General features: G+C 46.2%; 1 protein-coding gene across 3 annotated transcripts in view; it reads left to right on the plus strand.

Annotated features, from left to right (window-relative positions):
* The window catches only part of GRHL1 (grainyhead like transcription factor 1), a 48,712-nt gene that overhangs the window by 19,385 nt on the left and 10,566 nt on the right, over positions 1-18,761 (plus strand). For 2 of the 3 annotated variants that reach the window (XM_027966512.2, XM_042245780.2), the window contains exons 9-12: positions 11,387-11,545; positions 15,619-15,706; positions 16,945-17,084; positions 18,152-18,189. In XM_027966512.2, coding sequence (XP_027822313.1) covers positions 11,387-11,545; positions 15,619-15,706; positions 16,945-17,084; positions 18,152-18,189 — 425 coding nt within the window. The remainder of the gene's footprint in view (positions 1-11,386; positions 11,546-15,618; positions 15,707-16,944; positions 17,085-18,151; positions 18,190-18,761) is intronic. The other variant, XM_027966513.2, reaches the window with a different exon arrangement.

Consider the following 18,761-nt stretch of genomic DNA (forward strand, 5'->3'; position numbering starts at 1 on the left):
GTTGGGCTTGGGCTGGAAGCGTTTCACATGTTACCCTAGTGTCCGGGCCGGAGGTCGGCCCCGTGGTTAGACCGAATGCGCCGATTCCCGGTGGGCCTCCCGAACCTGCAGGTGCCAAAAGCGCACGTTCATTGCCGCACACGTCTGCGGGTGAGGGCCAGGCCGTGATGGTTTTGGTTGGACGAGGGAGGCACTTGGCAGCTGAAGAAAGCCTCAGTTTGGTAGTGAAACCTGCATCTTGTGAAACGGGTTTGAGGCACTGTGTCAGCCTCTATGAAAAAGTGCTGTCACTTAAACTTGTTTTTCAGTCTTTCTGGAGTGGGGCGGGTCAGAGTTTCCCCCTCCCTCCGCCCTGCCGCGGTCACAAAGCAATGAGCTGTCTCTCAAGCTTTCTTCTCTGACGCTTTGTCACCTTAACCCGCCTGCTCCTGGGTCCTTCCTGGAAATTCCATCTCGAGTGGTTTTCTGAGTCTGTCATCTCAGCCAGAGAGGGTTGACTCTACCCGGACATTATTAGTCATAACTGAATTTACCTGGAATAGAGATTTGGGGACAGTGTAGGACTTGGGAGTTAAGATTTTCTTTTTTCTTTTTTTTTTTTAACAAGGCTCGTGTGAGACTCCAAATCTAGTAGTAAAAATAAGTGGACTCAATATTAATTACCCAGTTAAGCACTTTTTTCTTCAGCTTTTTTAAAAAAAGTTCTAGCGTCTAATTTGAAATTTTGACTGGAAGTCAGCTTGCTGGCCAAGCCTGCCCTTGTGACCGTCTGCTCCCGGTCCTATACTCTGTACTAGAGATGCTGGCATGTGGTCTGTGTTTGGCTTGCTTCGCACCTGCATCCAGATCTTCGCATTTCAAACAATCATTCTGTTTATTTGGGACAACAGGTGCCAAGCCACTGTATCTGCCAAGTGTCCTTAAGTTCACCAGGCCCTGCCTGTAGGACGTGACAGAGGGAAGACGGCCCGCCGGTGCCTCCAGGAAGCTTTTCTCTCTCCCCTTCTCTTTCTTTGTCTTTGGGACTTCTCCCGGCTCTCTGCAATCTGTTGCAGAGACCAAAGCTGACGTGTGGGTGGCGTGGGAAGGCAGCGCTGTGGCCGCAGTTGGGGCGATGACTAGACCCTTGTGTTGTCTTTGGGGAGACGCCCCACGTTGCTGGCAGAAGATTGCAAGTCGGTGCTTTGCTCTCTCCACACCCCTCCCCTCGCCACCCAGCCTTCCTGTTCTTTCTCTCCTCTCCTGATGGCCGTCTGATCGTCTAAGAAAGAACGCACGCACACGCTGGTCGCACGTTTGAAGGCTCTTGTTTCATGCCGATGTTAATTCTATAGTGGGACTTTTTACTCCCAGCATGTCATCAGAATAGTGGGGAGGTGTGACTTTCCTGGGATTAGCCGATGAGTCAGTGGTGGAGCTGGACTCTGCGTCTCTGTCCTGACTCAGCCTCTGATACCTTCTGGGGTGTAATTAATTAATTAGGCCTGCGCATCGGGAGTAAGCAGGGGAGCGACTAGGCTCCTGCAGAACTGAGATAATCAGAGTTGTTTGGTTTGGGTCCTCCCCCCACAGCTGAGGGAGAGGGAATGTTGAAGATTAGGTGTCTGCTGTAGAGTACTCAGTAGATGCTCCTGTCTGATTAGGCTTGGACCTTGATCCCTTCCTTTAAACCGTTTCCTACTCCATTGGTTTCAGCTGGCGTAACTTCCCTATACACGCATTGGAAAATTGGGGATTTTGTTATCTTGAAGTAGTGCTGTTAGATTTGGGGTGAGAATAAACCTATGCTGTAATTTAATTTGTCAGGAGGTTTCTAACTAAGAAAAGCGACTTAGAAATATTTTCAAGTGTTTTTTTTTTTTGACTGATGTGGAAATGAGTTAAATGAAAGCTTGTTCTAGGATTCCTGCTTTCAACTTAGCAGATCAGTTACATCCCAGGAACGAGATTATGAATAGGCTCTCTTTGGCTAAGTTGAGTTTAATACTAGAATGAGTTAAGGCAGTAATGACTCCCAGAGGCAGCTGGGACAATACCCACGAGGGCTGCCACTGCCTACCGGGGCCGAGGCATCAGCTAAGTCTCGTGAGTTACAGGAAGTCACCTGGAACTTGGGCGTAGAAGCCCTGTTTGATTTGGAATATTGGAACCTTTGATTTCATGCCTCCCGATCAGAAAAGAGCCTTCTGCTCGCAGCCCCTTGAGGGTCACTCTTTCCCCTGTTTTCTGCTGCAACACAGTTTTTCCACTAGGAACTTCTTCAGGCTTTCTGTGTTCATTGTGTCGCTGTGATTTCAAGAGCACAGATTTGTGCAGGAGGCATAGGTCCTGGCTCTAGCTTGGTCATCTGTGTCCCACGTATCTTTTACTGCCTGACTCTCCAGAGCCTGAGTCACAACTGGACGCTGTGTCTCTCTTGAGTTAAGGTGTTGAGTAGCCAGATTCTGAGCCAGGTGATGCTCACGTTCAAGGTAAACGTTTCTGGGGAGCACAACAAGGAGAAGTGCATTCTTGCAATATAAAACATTTTTTGGTTATCAGCTTTCTGAAGCATCTTCCACAGTTAAATCAGCCCATTTTTCTTTTTTTCTTTTCCTTCTCCTATTAGATCTCTTCTCTTTCCTTGCTTGTATTTACCAGGCAGTTAGAACTCCCTCGAACTGTCTGAGTATGCGCTTAATTCACAGTGACCCACATGGAATTCTGATCAGGCATGCTCTGATGTGCTCCCCACATACGTTTACCATGTGAAGGGAGAACATGCCTAATTATCACATCCCACTGTTAGGTACCTGCAGTTGCTGTAGAGGAAAGATGTCACTGTACATAATACTTTAAAGTGTAAAAGTAAATCAGTACAGTAGACAGTCACCTCATGGCTCACTTTGTGGCCTTACCTCTGCCCTAGAACTTACCATATCTGTCCCTCTCTGTGTATCAGTGAGCCTTGAAATTCCATAATCTTTTTCCAGATTGAGGGGTATATGTAGTCAGTTGTTCATTTTACAGTTAATTATATCCAGTGTGTATGAAAAACTGCTTAATGTCCTGGATTCTAAAGATGACCTCAGTGTTCACATGTGCTTGGAAAAAAGATGTGAAGTGAATAACCTGTGAACTTGGGCAGCAAGATACCTAACCTTGAATAAGTCTCATCTGTGCACTGGGGGCAGAAGAGAGCCGGTTTCAGAGGTTGTTTTGAGGGCCAAAGGGTCAGGTACATTGTCAGAATACAGCAAATGAAACTCACATACAGCAGCATGCAGTTTTGTTTGGCTGGACTTTAGGAATCTGGGGGTCATCCATTCAGTGAATGTTTTTTGTTCTTATTGGCCAGGCACTGCCAGGGTGCTTTGGGAATGTAAAGCTGAGTGGAACACGGCCCAGTTCTCCGGAAATTCAGAATTTAGTGGAGAAGGTTGCTGCTCTAGTATGCGCAGTCATAGAAGTAGACAGAAAAGAGTAGAACTTACCTTAGAATAGGGAGATGAGAGAAGGTTCCCTTAGGCGACGCTTGCGTGAGTCCTAAAGAGCAGTTAAGAATGAGCCAAGTGTTCAGAGCCCAGAATGAGCCTGTGACCGTGATGTGAGTGAGTGCAGAGCTCAAATCAGAACCTGACACTCAAGGTGAGTGAGGGGTGGGGTGAGGAGGTGAGTCCAGACCCTGAGGCCCTGTCCTGCCCGAGTGAGGACCTACCCTGTAAGCAAGCTGTCTCAAATCCTTGGGGTCTATGGACCGAAGAGATCAGGGTTGGAGTTTCTTTGCATTTTCAACTCAGTGATAAGACTTTTTAAATTCACAGGTATACTCTGGTGGCCAGCTGCTGCCAAGAGGTTTCATCGCTAGTGTTTGTGCTTAGGTATTAAGTTAGAGCCAGACACAGGCCAGGTGAGTTCCTGGGGGTGCTGTGTGGTCAAACATTATGCATTCAACTGTTTGAATAGAGCAGATATTTCTCAGACTAGGATTGGATATGTTCTTAGGAGGCAAGGAACTTTTTTTCTCTTTCAAAAAGGATGCATGTGTTATTCACATTTGAGAAACATGCTGTAGGTGTTGGGGATCACGGCTGGACAGGTGGGGTGCCTCACAGGCAGCTTTTGACTGATGAGGAGTTTAGTCTATCACATAGACAGAGGTGAGTGATTGAGTGCCGTTGAGTAAGAATAGATGATTAAGGTTCTGTAGTGATCCCGGTGTTTGATGGTTGCCTAATGTCAGGGAAGCAGGCTCTCTCTTTTCATTTCCTGATTTGTGGCCATTTTATTGTTTAGACAGTCCTCTCCTAGGGGTTGGAAGAAAGGTGGGTTAATTTATGTAAATTTATATTAGCTTTTTTTTTTTTTTTTTGGTTGTTTTTGTCTGTTCTGGGGGCAGGGCACTGTTATATGTATTTAAAGTTTTGTTAGGATTTGAAACTTGTTAAATTAAGATTTGGAGGTGGATTTTTTATCTAGTGGATTTTTTTTTATCTACCTATGGTTTTTCTGTCTCTCATTAACTGTTTTTAGTTCAGCACCATTTAGGAGAAATGCAAAAAATACACTAAACACCGAGAAAAAAAATTTTTTTAATGGATCACACATAATCCCTGCCATCAAGGGGCTTAGAGCAGCGGTCCCCAGCCTCTTTGGCACCAGGGGCCGGTTCTGCGGAAGACAGGTTTTCCACGGACAGGGTGGGGAGGACGGTTTCGGGATGATTCAGGCACATGAGACTTACTGTGCGCGTTCTCTCTACCGTGATTGCATCAGCTCCATCTCACATCGTCGGGCAGGAGGGGACCCTTGGCTTGCAGCACTCACAGGGCGAGAGTCGCCAGGGATTCGGTAGAGGTGGCGTGTTCGGTGCTCTTGCCCCTTCCCTTCCCTGACCTCAGTGATGGGTGCAGAGGCCCTTGGCCTGAAAAAGGCCACAGGGATGCTACTTAACTACCATATGATAGATACTAATATGGAGCTGTGATTCTCTGGGGGTAGCTAGGGAAATGCATCTCAGAGAAGTCCTTTCAGTTGTTATTAGGTCTTTAGTCATAAGAGAGATGTCAGTAGCGAATGAAATAAAGGTTATCATAAATTGGGAGAGTGAAAGTCACTCAGTCGTGTCCGACTCTTTTCGACCCCATGGACTATACAGTCCATGGAGTTCTCCAGGCCAGAATACTGGAGTGGGTAGCCTTTCCCTTCTCCAGAGTATCTTCCCAACCCAGGGATCGAACCCAGATCTCCTGTATTGCAGGCGGATTCTTTACCAGCTGAGCCCCCAAAATAAGGATCCCCCCAAAGTGTGTATAAAAAGTCCTGTGAAGGAGGTGGGACCCAAACAGTGTGGAGCTGGCACACGGAGCCCTTGAGAGCTCAGGTCCGTTCCTTCAGGCTTTCTCTAAGCTCTTCAGTTGTCCCCATCACCGAGGTGACGTCACATGGCTCAACTCTCACCTCTCACTTATGAGCGTTGCTTTGATACTTTATCATAATGTAAAAATTAGAGCCCTTAAAATGAAAAGGTTATTCCTTAAAAAAAAAAAAGTTTAATTAAGAAAATTTGATCCAAACTGTCATAAGGGTGGTTCAGAAGGTTCTCAGTGAATCTAAAGGTTCACATTTTGAAATTTTTCTTTCCTCGCATTGAGAAAACCATACTATGAAAGTCAGAGGAAATGATTTTCACCAGTATAGCAGCAATGTCATTGTCTTATAATAACGTGTAAAATTTCACCAAAATCAGTGGGGAAAAAAATTAAGGCTGTATTATCTGGCTCTCAGTTTCTTTCCTTGTATGTGAAGAATAGTAGGGAGTGAGTATGACTGTTGTGGTAGATTTTTGATAAGAAAAGCCTTTGTGTTTATGAAAATTAACCTAATATATTTAAATCAATCAGTCTCATCACTCAGCTTTTGACTAAACTGCTTATAACTTTTGTAACTTCCACCTTATGAATTCTGATTACTTTGTTAGTGCTTTCTTTCTGTGAATTAGGTAGATAAACAATATTTCTAGAACTTCTCCCTACAAATGAAATTCACTTGTTTCAGCTCACACATCTGACTATTCGCTTTAGACTAGAGAGTCAGTAAGTTTTCTGGAATTATGTCTTGGTTGGTGGTATAGATGATGAAACCCCCGAAGAGCATACAAGTTGAGAGTTTATAGAATCTGTTCTCAGCCGTGTTCTCTCCACCTGCTGGAACGTGAGCTGCTCACTGCGGCTGTCTTCTGAGCACACTGGTTCCCTCTGTCTTCCTCCTCTCTTTCTTCCCATCTGAGGGGTAGCAGTGGGCACAGCAGCTGGCTGGTGAGCTGTATTGTGTGGCTGCCATAATGCTTCCTGGGAAAATCATCGTAAACTAGCTCAGGGTCTGATTGCTTGTTGGTTCTGTGCTTGTCAACATTTGGAATGAAAAAAAATCTATACAAGTTACTTCTTTGATAATGCAATTCTTTATTCTTTTGTTTTTATTTTCAAACTGAGTTTTGAGGACAAAATTAAATCTTTTGAAAAAGTCTAAGTACATGAAAACAAAATTAGGTTTTTTGAAAAGTTATAAGTTCGTGAATTCTCAGCTAGTAATGAGGAACTGTCTTAGAAAAATGGGCTGGACATTGAAAGAGGAATCTTGCCAAGCATCTTCCACCTGTTTAGCAGGGTTTTGTGTGTGTGTGGCGGGGGGGGAGGGTTAGGTTTTTTTTTCCTCTAGTGATTTTGGATGGGGACATTGATTGCTCATCTTTTGAGTTTATGTTCCAATTATTTGAATAAAATCTAACTTTTCCTCTAAATCAGTGGTAAAAAAATACGAATGTAGAGTAAGGGTCATTATTTGAGTTCTTAAAGATCTTTACGTCATTCTGAAGAAGGAAGGTTGTGTATCATTCAGCCTACTCTCAGATTTGAGATATAAGACTCTTTAAAGTGTGTGTGTATCTGTGTGTGTCTGTGTGCATGCACACATACTTGGGTTTTATAGAGGAGGATGGATGCGTAATAGTTCCTCTTTCTATCTCTTTCCTACCTTCTTTAGCGGATATTGGAGTTTTTCTGTAATCTCATTATAGAAAGTATTTCTCTACACAGTGAGAATGGTCTGAACATTCTGTCTTATCCAGACGTGGGTAACTTGGCCTGTTGTCCAAGGTCAAGTCAAGGCCAAGCCACCAGGTAGAACCAGACTCTGGGGTTGAGGCGGCTGAGAATCAGAACACCCCTGTCTTGTTGCTGCCCCAGGGCCCGGGGCAGAGCTCTGTCTTGTGTTGTACATTTGCTGTCTCTCTGTCGAAAAGTGTGTCACCTTCCTAAATAAAGATTCCCGGACACCACGCTTCTCCTTCATGACTTGGTGGAGTCCCCTCGGCAAGTCTGGGCTATGTTGATAGGGAGGCGGGGGTCCATGGGAGAGGTCACACTGGTGAGACGTCCCCAGCGCCTGTCTTCTCAGAAGGCCACTTGTGTGCAAAGTGGAAACGCTGAGTCACAAAAAGGGCCTGACACTTCCTCACTGTTCCCACGTTGTGGTGATGTGAAGATCAGTTACATCCCAGCGGCTTGGAGACTGCCCCTCAGGCCCTGGCCATCCAGCGGCCTATTATCAAGGCACCACCATCCTTCTCTGCTCACGTGTTGTTTGTGGCGGTGGCTTTAGCACCATCACTGCAGAGCTGGGTGGTCGCATTTGGCCCATGAAGGTGAAAACTCTTTTATCAGACACAGCAGAAAAAGTTAGCCCACTCCTGGTTTAGATGAATACTTGAGAACTCCCTCATGTATCTCGGTTGTGTTTATTCACTCCTCTCTCTACATTTTCTTTCTCTTGTTAAAAACCTACATGCTGAGCATGTGCTGTGTCCCAGCCCCAGGAACAGAAAGGCTGGCCTCTGTCCTCCTTGGGGACAACACCAGCAGTCAGCCTGACACCCCCATCCAGACACACAGCTCATCCCCACTCATCAGCTCCTGTGAAAACCAAACGTCACACGAGGAATAAACCTAAGTACAGTCTGACAGACCCCCTTCTCTGGTCTGTTTATCTTCTAAGCTAGGAATTCTTGAGGATTTGCATGACCTTGTTGAATAGTAAGGTTGAGCAGATGCTTTAATCTTTATCTTTCCATTGATTAAATGAACACTATTATTTGATAGGACTGTATCTCTGTAAAAAATTTTTTTAATATAAAAATGCCTGATGGGATAAATATAAACACATGTAAGCACATCTGAACTTCTTAAAGAAAAGAAATCATACATTGGAACTTGTTTTACTAACCTCAGAGTTTTGGAGCCAAAGGAGCTCTTTTATGGCTCAAAGTGTGTAAGTTCGTAAACAGTTACTTACTTGACAGCAGTGGTTTTCTCTTGGCCAACCACGAGAATGACCAGAGAGGACCTGAAACTGTCCTCAAGCCCAAAACCCACCCCGGGCCGCTGGGAGCAGGAACAGCAGGGGCGGCCGGTACAGGCTGATGGCCTGGACTTCCAGGCAAGTCAGGGTGTCCAGTGCTCACACTTCCAGGCAGGCTGATGTTCTGGCCACACTTTGAGAACCACTGTTGCACAAGATTCTTAATTTTATACAAGTAGTTAGTATGATTGCTTTAAGTGGCAACCTTACATGGTACTCTTTTAAGAGTGTGATATGTAAAAGTTGATTGATCAACATATTACACAAAATTGTTGTACTAGACTTACAGGGTAGGAATGTAGGGTTCATCATCTTTCAGTATGAATTCCAACCTGGCTCTGCAGTTAAAAGTCAGCTAGGGGTGGTCTCAGCAACCCTGTGCTTGGCCAGTGGACCCTGGCCCATGTCAGAGCACAGTTAGTGACAGGGCTGGGACCAAAACTGGACGCTTCGATTTTCAGACCAAAGCCTTTCCTGCTGACCACATCACTGCTTGCTAGGACGTCTGTACGGCATCTTGCCCCCTTGTCAGCCTTTGGTTGAGGCTTAGACACGGCATGCATGTCCCCCTCAGGGCCGGCGTGTCCCCCTCAGGGCTGGCTGTCCCTGGGACTGTCCGGCGTGTTCCCATGCCGCCCTCGTCTTCCTCCTGCGGGCCTTTAGCCCACTGACTCTGAACTTCGTGTTCCTGGACCAGACACTGCACATGCTGTTCACCTTTTACTGGTATGTCTGCTTGTCTGCAGAGACAAGGTGGCATTTTTTAATGCTGAATTAGGGATGCTGTCCACTCTCTCTGATCCCATGTAGAAAACTGCCAGGTTTGGAAAGAGTTGGTGTTAAAAGATTGAAGAACGTATACAAGAAAGTGATCACAAGGAGTCGTGGACGGCAGGGAGAGTGGTGTCTCTCTGAAGGCTCCGTGTTTATACCTGACCCTGGGATTTGGCGCCTGCTTACTTCTGCTCTAAATAGAAACTTGATGCTGGGAAGCCAGGGGAGGTTAGGTTTTAGGTTGGATTACCGTGAAATCCTCTTGTAAAGGGAATATCACTTTGGGGCAAAGACTTCCTGGAATTGTGGAGGGTAAAGTGTAGTTTTCCCAGGCAGCTGTTTTTGAGTTAGGAATTGAGCCTTGCGGCCTAGAGTGATAAGAGAAAAGCTTAGATTTTCTACCAAGTTAAATAGAAAATGTGACCATTCGGTTACTGTATGCGTTCTGTTGTTTGCATGAACTGTTGTCTTTCTGTCTGCGATTCTGTTTGTCATTCTTTCATCTATTCCATAGACTAACTTTTTAAGTTGGACTTATAGATTGTACATGAAATGTTTTTTAAGAAAACGTATATGAAAAGGTATAAAGTCAAAGCCTTGAGTTTCTGTAGATCTGAAATTCACATGTGCTACTTTGCCTGTGTATCTAGATGTATGTATTTAAAAAATTAGAGCAATTTGCTCATATGCTGAAAGTTAGGTAAACGGAAAGAAAAAATGATAGGCAAGGTAAGGCAGTACTAGATCAGAAACTGTGCCAAGTATTAAGAAAGATGCCAACAGCTCTTGGAACTCTGCTTGATGTTCTGTGGCAAACTGGATGGGAAGGGGCTTGAGGGAGAGTGGATACCTGTATACGTGTAGCTGAGTCCCTTCGTTCTTCACCTGAAATTGTCGCAACATTGTTAATCAGCTAGACCCCAACACAAAATGAAAAGTTTTTATTAAAAAAAGTGCCAAATGGAGAAAATGGACCTAGGCTACTGAGTATTTACCATGTAGTTTGGGGCTTCCCTGATAGCTCAGTTGGTCAAGAATCTGCCTCCAATGTGGGATACCCCAGTTCAATTCCTAGGTCGGGAAGATCCCCTGAAGGGAAAGGCTACCCACCGCAGTATTCTGGCCTGGAGAATTCCGTGGACTGTATGGCCCATGGGGTCACAGAGTCGGACACGACTGAGCGACTTGCACTCACTCACTAACAGTGCACCAGTGTAGGAGGCCTGTGTTTAGCTGTTAGCGCTGCTGGGTTGTCACCTCATGGACTGGCCATAATCCAGAATAAGGGTCTGGGGCCTTCAAATGTGCCAGGCTGTTTTAAAAACTGTAGTTCCAGTAATACCCACCATGTGGTGCTTATGCATCAGAAATAAATTCTAAAATGACAGCATTGACTGGGAACTCAAACAGCTGTGGACCGGGCATGCTGCTGCTGCTAAGTCGCTTCAGTCGTGTCCGACTCTGTGCGACCCCATAGATGGCAGCCAACCAGGCTCCTCTGTCCCTGGGATTCTCAAGGCAAGAACGCTGGAGTGGGTTGCCATTGCCTTCTCCAATGCATGAAAGTGAAAAGTGAAAGTGAAGTCGCTCAGTCCTGTCTGACTCTTTGCGACCCCATGGACTGCAGCCTACCAGGCTCCTCCATCCATGGGATTTTCCAGGCATGAGGAGGTTAAAATCCAGACTCACAGATACGGGGAGGTGGGTGGGGGGCCCTGAGCATGTTCATGCTTGTGTACAGGATTAACCTGAGTCTCTGTAACAGCCTTCAGTGCCACTTCAGTCGTGTGACTCACTGAGTTCATAAACTCCAGGATGTTGGAAAATAGGTTTTACAGGTTATCCTAGGAGATGGTAGAGACACAAATGCAGGCAGAATCCCCAAAGAGTTTGCAGCAGGCTCTCAAAAAGCTGCAAAGAGCACCTGTGCCCCTTGAAACTTTTAATGATGACATCAAGAAAGACAGCCGGCCTCATCCACCTTCCTATTAGGAGGAGAATTGACAGGGATCAGAGCTGTCATTCCTATGACCAAAAGTGATTTTAAATTAACCCCTTATTACTTCTTAAAAAAAAATCTTCTTTTAAATGAGAAGACGAGCTCTCGTTTCAAGCATTTTCTGAATCATTTCCATGGTGTTAGTATTTTTACCAGCTGTGCAAGGGGTTACTGTCGGTGCCTGTTGCTTACAGAATCTTTTTCTTCCGTTTGCAGGTTTTCATCTCCGTGAACTGCTTGAGCACAGACTTCTCTTCTCAGAAGGGTGTGAAGGGGTTACCTCTGAACATCCAGATTGACACCTACAGCTATAACAACCGCAGCAACAAGCCTGTGCATCGGGCATACTGCCAGATAAAGGTCTTCTGTGACAAGGTAAGGCCATCGACTGGATGTAGACACTTAGAATCTACCCTTTCTCATAGGAAAAGACCAGGGCCTGTCTTATACTTAAGTCCAGTAAGGATGTACTTTGAACTGTGGTGTTGGAGAAGACTCTTGAGAGTCCCTTGGATTGCAAGGAGATCCAACCAGTCCATCCTAAAGGAAATCAGTCCTGAATATTCATTGGAAGGATTGATGCTGATGCTGAAACTCCAATCCTTTAGCCAGCTGATGGGAAGAACTGACTCATTGGAAAAGACCCTGAAGCTGGAAAAGATTGAAGGCAGGAGGAGAAGGAGACAACAGAAGATGAGATGGTTGGATGGCATCACCAACTTGATGGACATGAGTTTGAGCAAGCTCCGGGAGTTAGTGATGGATAGGGAAGCCTGGCGTGCTGCAATCCATGGGGTTGCAAAGAGTCGGACACTACTGAGCAACTAATAGAACTGAAGCATATATTGCTGATCACATAATATAGCTGATCTTAAATTAGCAGTTCATGTTTTAGCCATGCAAAATCACATAATTCAGGGGAGAAAACCAATCTCCTTTTGACTGAAAAACCAGAAGTGTCGATAAGCACATTCTGTCGGGCATGCCTGACAGGGTAGGACGCAGGGACACTGCGCCCAGTCCTGGGTGGGCCCTCAGCTCACAGGGACCTGTGGGCAGTGGCCTGGAGTTGGAGCTCTTCCTGAGCTCTGTGTCCGAGGACTCCCAGTCTGCGTCATCACTGGTACAGCTCCCTCCAGGCTTTTTGGCAGGTTGTCTGGCAGCTCACTAAGGCAAGGGAAGGTGAGCTTCAGATTCTTGCTGACAGCAGCAGGTGGGTGGGAAGCGAGAGCACGGACCCACATGATGTCAGTGTCATTCCTTTGCTCTGCTGTGACTCCTTGTTTTCTGGAGAAGAGATGGGCACTTTTGCCAGGTGCAGCGCTCAGCTGGATTAAATCCAGAAAGAAGCTGGCAGGCCCTGGTGCCATGGGGATTGGAGACAGTGGTGTCCTCCAGAATGGGGCAGAACTGTCCACTGAACTAAGATTGAAGATGACTCTGACTTTTCCCACTCAGAAACACCGGGTTGTATTTTTTTTTCTTGCTAGTCCCCTCTTTTCATCCTGTTTGAACCTCTGTGTTATGAAGATTTTTTTAGAAGGTGCTAAGAACCCGGAAGGGAATTTGCCATCAGAGGCCTGGTGTCCTGACTTGTGCTTTGGGTGCATGGAGCACTGTGTCGGCTCCAGGGGCTGAGCCTGAGACCTTCCAGGTCCAAAGGGCAGGTCCAGTGATGTTTATCGAGTACCTGCTATGTGCCTCATCATGTTGTATCAGTTGTATTAGTCTTCTGTTGTTGCTGTTGACAAATGACCCCAAACTTAGTGGCTCAAAATGACACGCATCTGTCACCTTCCAGTTCTGTAGGTCAGGGAGTCTGACCCAAGTCTTACTGGGCAAAAGTCAAGGTGGCAGAAGCGTGATTCCGTCTGGAGTCTCTCGTGGAGAACCCGTTCCCCTGCCTTTCCGCTGTCTAGGGCTGCCCACAACCTTGGCTCGTGGCCGCGCCCGCCTTGAAAGCCATCCTGCCCCCTCCTCCTCCGGCTCTTCCGCTGTGTGGACACTTGTGACTCTGCCTGTCTTGCAGTCAGCCCAGCCTCCTCCTCTTGCTGTGGAAGCGACGGAGGCCCAGGCTCTGGGCATCAGACGTGGGCGTCTCTTAGGGCCCTCATTCCTCCTCCGTTCCCCCCGCCTGCCCCCCACTTTCTCACATGCTGCATCTTAACCAGTGGTAAGTCACATCTGCTCTGGAGCAGAGGTCTCTGACCCTGACTCAGATTTCCTTCATTCATGCCACATTCTTCTTAGAGCCAAAAGAAAAATAATTGTTATGTCCATGTCCTTTTTCTAAAAATTCTAGGGAGAGGTTAAAATTTTATCCATTTAATTAAAAAATTTTTTTTCACATGTGCTCACATCTTTCCCTGTGCCTTGTCCACACTGCTGCAGTCCCACCTATGTAGCTTTCATCTCTGGAAGATCAGTTTGGATCTATTTTATGTCTTCCAAGACTCTGCTTACCATGTTCAGTTTTTCCCACAGGCTCTTTGAGCACACGGACTGTGGCTTCGGTAGCCTAGCCGTGGATTCCTGTGTCAGTTCTGGGTTGTTGCAGTGGTTCCATCCTCCTCCTCACTCGGGGTTTCCTGGCTCCTGGGATCTTACAGGACACCAAAGGCTGTGACCTTGACCTTGCTGGCTGTCGGGTGTGCCTGTCAGCCGTGAGTCTTCCTGAGCCTTGTCCTGAGATCTGGCGAACCTCTTTGGAAACAGTTGCATCTTCCAGGTCTTCTGTTGGATCTTCCAGGTCTGCTAGGCGGGTCTGGGGGCTTCCCTGGTGGCCCACTGGTAAAGAACCCTCCTGCTAATGCAGGAGATGCAGGTTCTCGATCCCTGGGTCGGGAAGATCCCCCTGGAGAAGGAAATGGCAACCCACTCCAGTATTCTTGCCTGGGAAATCCCACAGACAAGGGAGCCTGGCAGGCTACTGTCCATGGGGTTGCAAAGACTTTGATATGGAGTTATTTTTAGACCATCAGAAGGAACTGAGCAAGACACAGACCAACCCCAGACGGTAACAGCGAGGAGCCTAATAACCTTCGCCTGTTCTTCTCCGTCAGGGACATAGTGTTTGCATCAGCGTCACGTAGCAGTGGTGATGGGCAAGTTTGTGTGTATTGCTACATTAGTGATGTATCGATAAACGTAGAAGGTGGTTTTTCATTCTATATTTTTAAATGTTGTTTTACTGTATAATCATGCCAAATCAACTGGATGATTTTTATTGCCACTGTTTGCTATCAGGGAATGTATTTACTGAAGAATAAATAACCAGTTCTTTAACAGAAAAAAGTGCTACTCACTCAGTCGTGTCTGACTCTGCAGCCCCATGGATTGTTGCTTGCTTGGCTCCTCTGTCTGTGGGATTCTCCAGGCAAAAATCGCTGGAGTGGATTGCCACTCCCTTCTCCAGGGGATCTTCCCGACCCAGGGATTGAACCCAGATCTCCTGCATTGCAGGCAGATTCTTTACCGTGGAGCTGCCAAGGAATGTGAATAACTTTGTAAACAAATCTGCACCATCTAGAAATAAATGCAAGTAGGTCAAGCAAAATAGCTAATGAATAATTTTGTTTCCGTTTTGCCTACTTGCTCAATTTCAGGTTGCGTTTGTTCCTAATGTACTTGTGGGGCCACCTGTGCAGCACTGCTGTTCTTTGTGTAGTTCTGTGTACCATGTGTGTATATCCTCTTTGTAGGCCTGGGAGTAAAGCTTTCCTTTTAAGTGACTGCAGATTTCTAGCTAAATATTTGCTCTTGTGAGTCATAGTTGGTTGGATCTATCACTTAGTCAATGCCAAGACCTTGGACAGAATCACAGTTTTCAGTAACCACATTGGCGGTGAAGTGAAGTGAAGTCGCTTAGTCATGTCCGACTCTTTGCGACCCCGTGTACTGTAGCCTGCCAGGCTCCTCTGTCCATGGGATTTTCCGGGCAAGAATACTGGAGTGGGTTGCCATTTCCTTCTCCAGTGGATCTTCCCAACCCAGGGATTGAGCCCAGGTCTCCCGCATTGTAAGCAGATGCTTTTACCATCTGAGCCACATTGGCTGTACAGGACAGTGTACTCAAAGTGGGATCAGCTTGTATTTTTTTCTCTCATTTTCTTGTTATTAGACTACAAGAAAAGTCACTTGTGTCTTTGAAGCCAGTGTGCGGTACGTTAGCTGATTTTCTTGGCTTCCATTTGACCTGGTCTCATCCATTGTTGACGGGAATTCGGCTCTCTTAGTTTTTTAAACAAGGGTTTTCCTGTGATTTTTTTTTCTAGTTTAAAAATAGTTTTAAGAAAGGGCTTTTTTAGAGGAAACTGCTGTAATAAGCTCTACAAGTCTAATAAGCAGTGCAGTTCATGGAGGTATTTTCCCACCGAAGGTCAGGATAAGAGCTAAGCATTTTAAGAGGGCCAGTGAACAGAGCCACGGCTTGTCTTCTCTCCACCCAGGGAGCCGAACGGAAGATCAGAGATGAAGAACGAAAACAAAGCAAAAGAAAAGGCAAGTGCACTGACCCCAGCTCCCAGTTGAGCGCCTGTAAGTAGAAGTGTTTCTTCTGCCAAGCGTTTAAGACCTTTTCGTTCCAACAGTAACTCAAGTTTGTAAACAGAAGCTAGCGTAGTGGGTATTTTCTTCTTATTGCTGAGAAGTGACAGCTTTGCTTCCTTCAACCAGGAAGCAAGGACCGACGAGGGCTTGAACTAAGTCGTGCTCAGGGAACTCCAGGAAGGAGTCCTGAGTTTTTCCAGAGTTCAGACGATTTTGGCCCTCAGTTCTGGCTCCCGTTCCTGACAAATAACACACGTTCCACTCGAATAGCTGATAATGAGATTGGAACTGGCCTAGATTTTTAAGCGTAATAGTAACACCCTTTGGAATTCAGGTTGTCTTAATTTGAAATAGCGTGGTATTCTTCTGTCAGATATTCTTAACACTTGCAGAATCTATAGGGCTTCTGTTTGGACGTTGCACCGGGAAAGCTTTTTTTTTTTTTCTTTTTCCTTTTTAATATGGCCAGCATTCATATTCACAGAATCCCGTAGCTCTCAGCTAAAAGGAAGGAAAAAAGCACACGCTCTGCACAGCTGGAGCTCGGACAGCTGCAACTGCTTTCTGCATGGCCAGCACCCAGCAGATGTGGCCTGAGCATGCCCGTCCGGGCTCTGCCGCTGGCCTCACAGTGCAGCTCAGGAGATGTCCCTTCAGAGAGCCACTCAGCAGCTTGGAAAGCTCATCTCTAAGCACCTCAGGGCCGGAGGCTGGGGGACAGTGGAGTCTGTAATTTAGTAAATAAAAGAGTTAGACAGTCACGTTGTCTCTCCGCCTCCCTGGCGTTCGGTTCTGAAGATGAAAGTCTGGAGTTGAGATGCCGGTTCTGAAGTCAAGAGTACACCGCTGTCAGAACAGATTACCTAATGAGGAGATCCAGGGTGAAACTACCTCTAAATTATGTTTATACAATCGTTAAGTTTTAGCCTTTCAGGCAGAAGTATCACATACTTTGTCTCTGTTCTGGATCTTTCTCTGTGTGTGTGTGTGTCTTTGTGTTTAAACATGGCTTTTTCTCTCCTGCCTTTGGTAAGGCGTGCGACTGATTTTAGTGCAAATACAAACACATTAAGTGTAATTTTTCGCAGTTCAGGCAGCATGACCTGTATCTGCTGTTCTGCTATAATTTAAGTTTCTTAAACAAGAAAGATGCTCTGTAGCCTGCCGGCAGTCTGGGGATAGAAGCTGCTGACTGTGGTGTCCTCGTGTTATTTATTTTTTTTCAGTTTCCGACGTCAAAGTGCCGCTTCTTCCCTCTCACAAACGCATGGACATCACAGTTTTCAAGCCCTTCATTGATCTCGACACCCAGCCTGTCCTTTTCATCCCCGACGTGCACTTTGCCAGTCTTCAGCGGGGTGCTCACGTAGGTAACCCGGATCCCAGGGTGGCTGCTAGGAGGCGACAGGTCACAGAAGGAGAGTCTTTGGCAAACAGAAGCCAGAGCTTGATGAGGTCTGCCCAGGGTTAGGGATCAGCTCTTTGGAGTGTCTGGTTCGGGCAACGTATTGTTCTCACGGTCAGGTGTGTGTAAGCATCATTGCCGTGGAACCACAGCCCCAGACCTGCTGACTTAATTCTGTATGGATGTTATCTGTTGGTGTCTTCAGCTCTTTAAAAGGCACTGGAATAATAACATGTGAAGTTGAGTCTGTGATCTTGTGAATTTCACTTCCATGGGTCTGGACAGGAGGGAAAAGCCAGAGGAATACCAGGAGTGGGAGCCTTAGTAGGGTGTCTGAGCACTCTCCTCGCAGTTTCAGTTAGGGGACCGTCACTGGCTCATGTTTGGTCGCGTCTCGGCCACTAATCTGAAATTTATCAAAGCTGCAGTCACGCTCTACTTGGAGCAGAAGCTCAGTGGAGGTTGGACTTGGGTGGAGTGGAGCATGCCCTCCACCTGAGTTCAGGTAGATGCCCCAGAGACATATGCCAGGAGCTTTGTACACAGATTCCGACAGACAGATGTGTTTGCAGAGTTCTTCAGGAAAGGCACTGCCAGGGTGTCCAGTTTCTCATGGGTCTAGGGTGAGCAGGGCTCACTAATCGTTTGCTGTAAAGGGCCCAAGAATAAACATTTTAGGCTTTTTGGGGGTTGAAGGCTCTCTGTTGTGACTTGCGTCCACTGTTGTGGGGCCAAAATCACCATAAACACTGTGCCAGGAATGGGCGTGGCTGTGCATCAGTAAATACTGTATTTACATAAATGGGCATCAGGCCAGACTTGGTTCATGGGGTGTAGTTTGCCAGCTCCTGAACTGGAGGAGTTCAAGACATCTTTAAGAATCTGGTCATTGAATAATAAGGCTAACGGATTTTGTGTGAGATTGGTTACATTCCAAATTACTTTCGTTTTAGGAATAATTTGTTTAAGGTCTGAAATATTTTAGCATATGCTTGAAAAACAATCTTTTTTTTTTCCCTTGGTCTTAGGTCCTTCCCATTGCCTCAGAAGAGTTGGAGGGTGAAGGGTAAGGTTTATGTTTTGTTTTACTAAATTCTTTTTATTTTGAAACATTCTCAAACCTCTAGAATAATTACAGTACAGAGAACTCCCTTTTTCCTGAGCCGCTGGAGAGTAAGTTGCTGGCGGTGACCCAACACCCCTGCGTCCTTGGTTGGTGTTGTTCAGTTGCTCAGTTGTGTCTGACTCTTTGTGACCCCATGGACTGCAGCACGCCAGGCCGCCCTGTCCATCACCACCTCCCGGAGCTTGCTCAAACTCATGTGCATTGAGTCAGTGATGCCATCCAACCATCTCATCCGCTGTCGTCCTCTTCTCCTCCTGCCTTCAATCTTTTCCCAGCATCAGGGTCTTTTCCAGTGAGTCAGTTCTTTGAATCCAGTGGCCAAAGTGTTGGAGCTTCAGCTTCAGCATCAGTCCTTCCAATGAACATTCAGGACTGATTTCCTTTAGGATGGACTGGTTGGATCTCGTTGCAGTCCAAGGGACTCTCAAGAGTCTTCTCCAACACCACAGTTCAAAAGCATCAATTCTTCGGCACTCAGCTCTCCTTATAGTCCAACTCTCATATTCATACAT

Source organism: Ovis aries, chromosome 3, assembly GCF_016772045.2.
Source record: "Ovis aries strain OAR_USU_Benz2616 breed Rambouillet chromosome 3, ARS-UI_Ramb_v3.0, whole genome shotgun sequence".
In the NCBI taxonomy this organism is placed as follows: domain Eukaryota; kingdom Metazoa; phylum Chordata; class Mammalia; order Artiodactyla; family Bovidae; genus Ovis; species Ovis aries.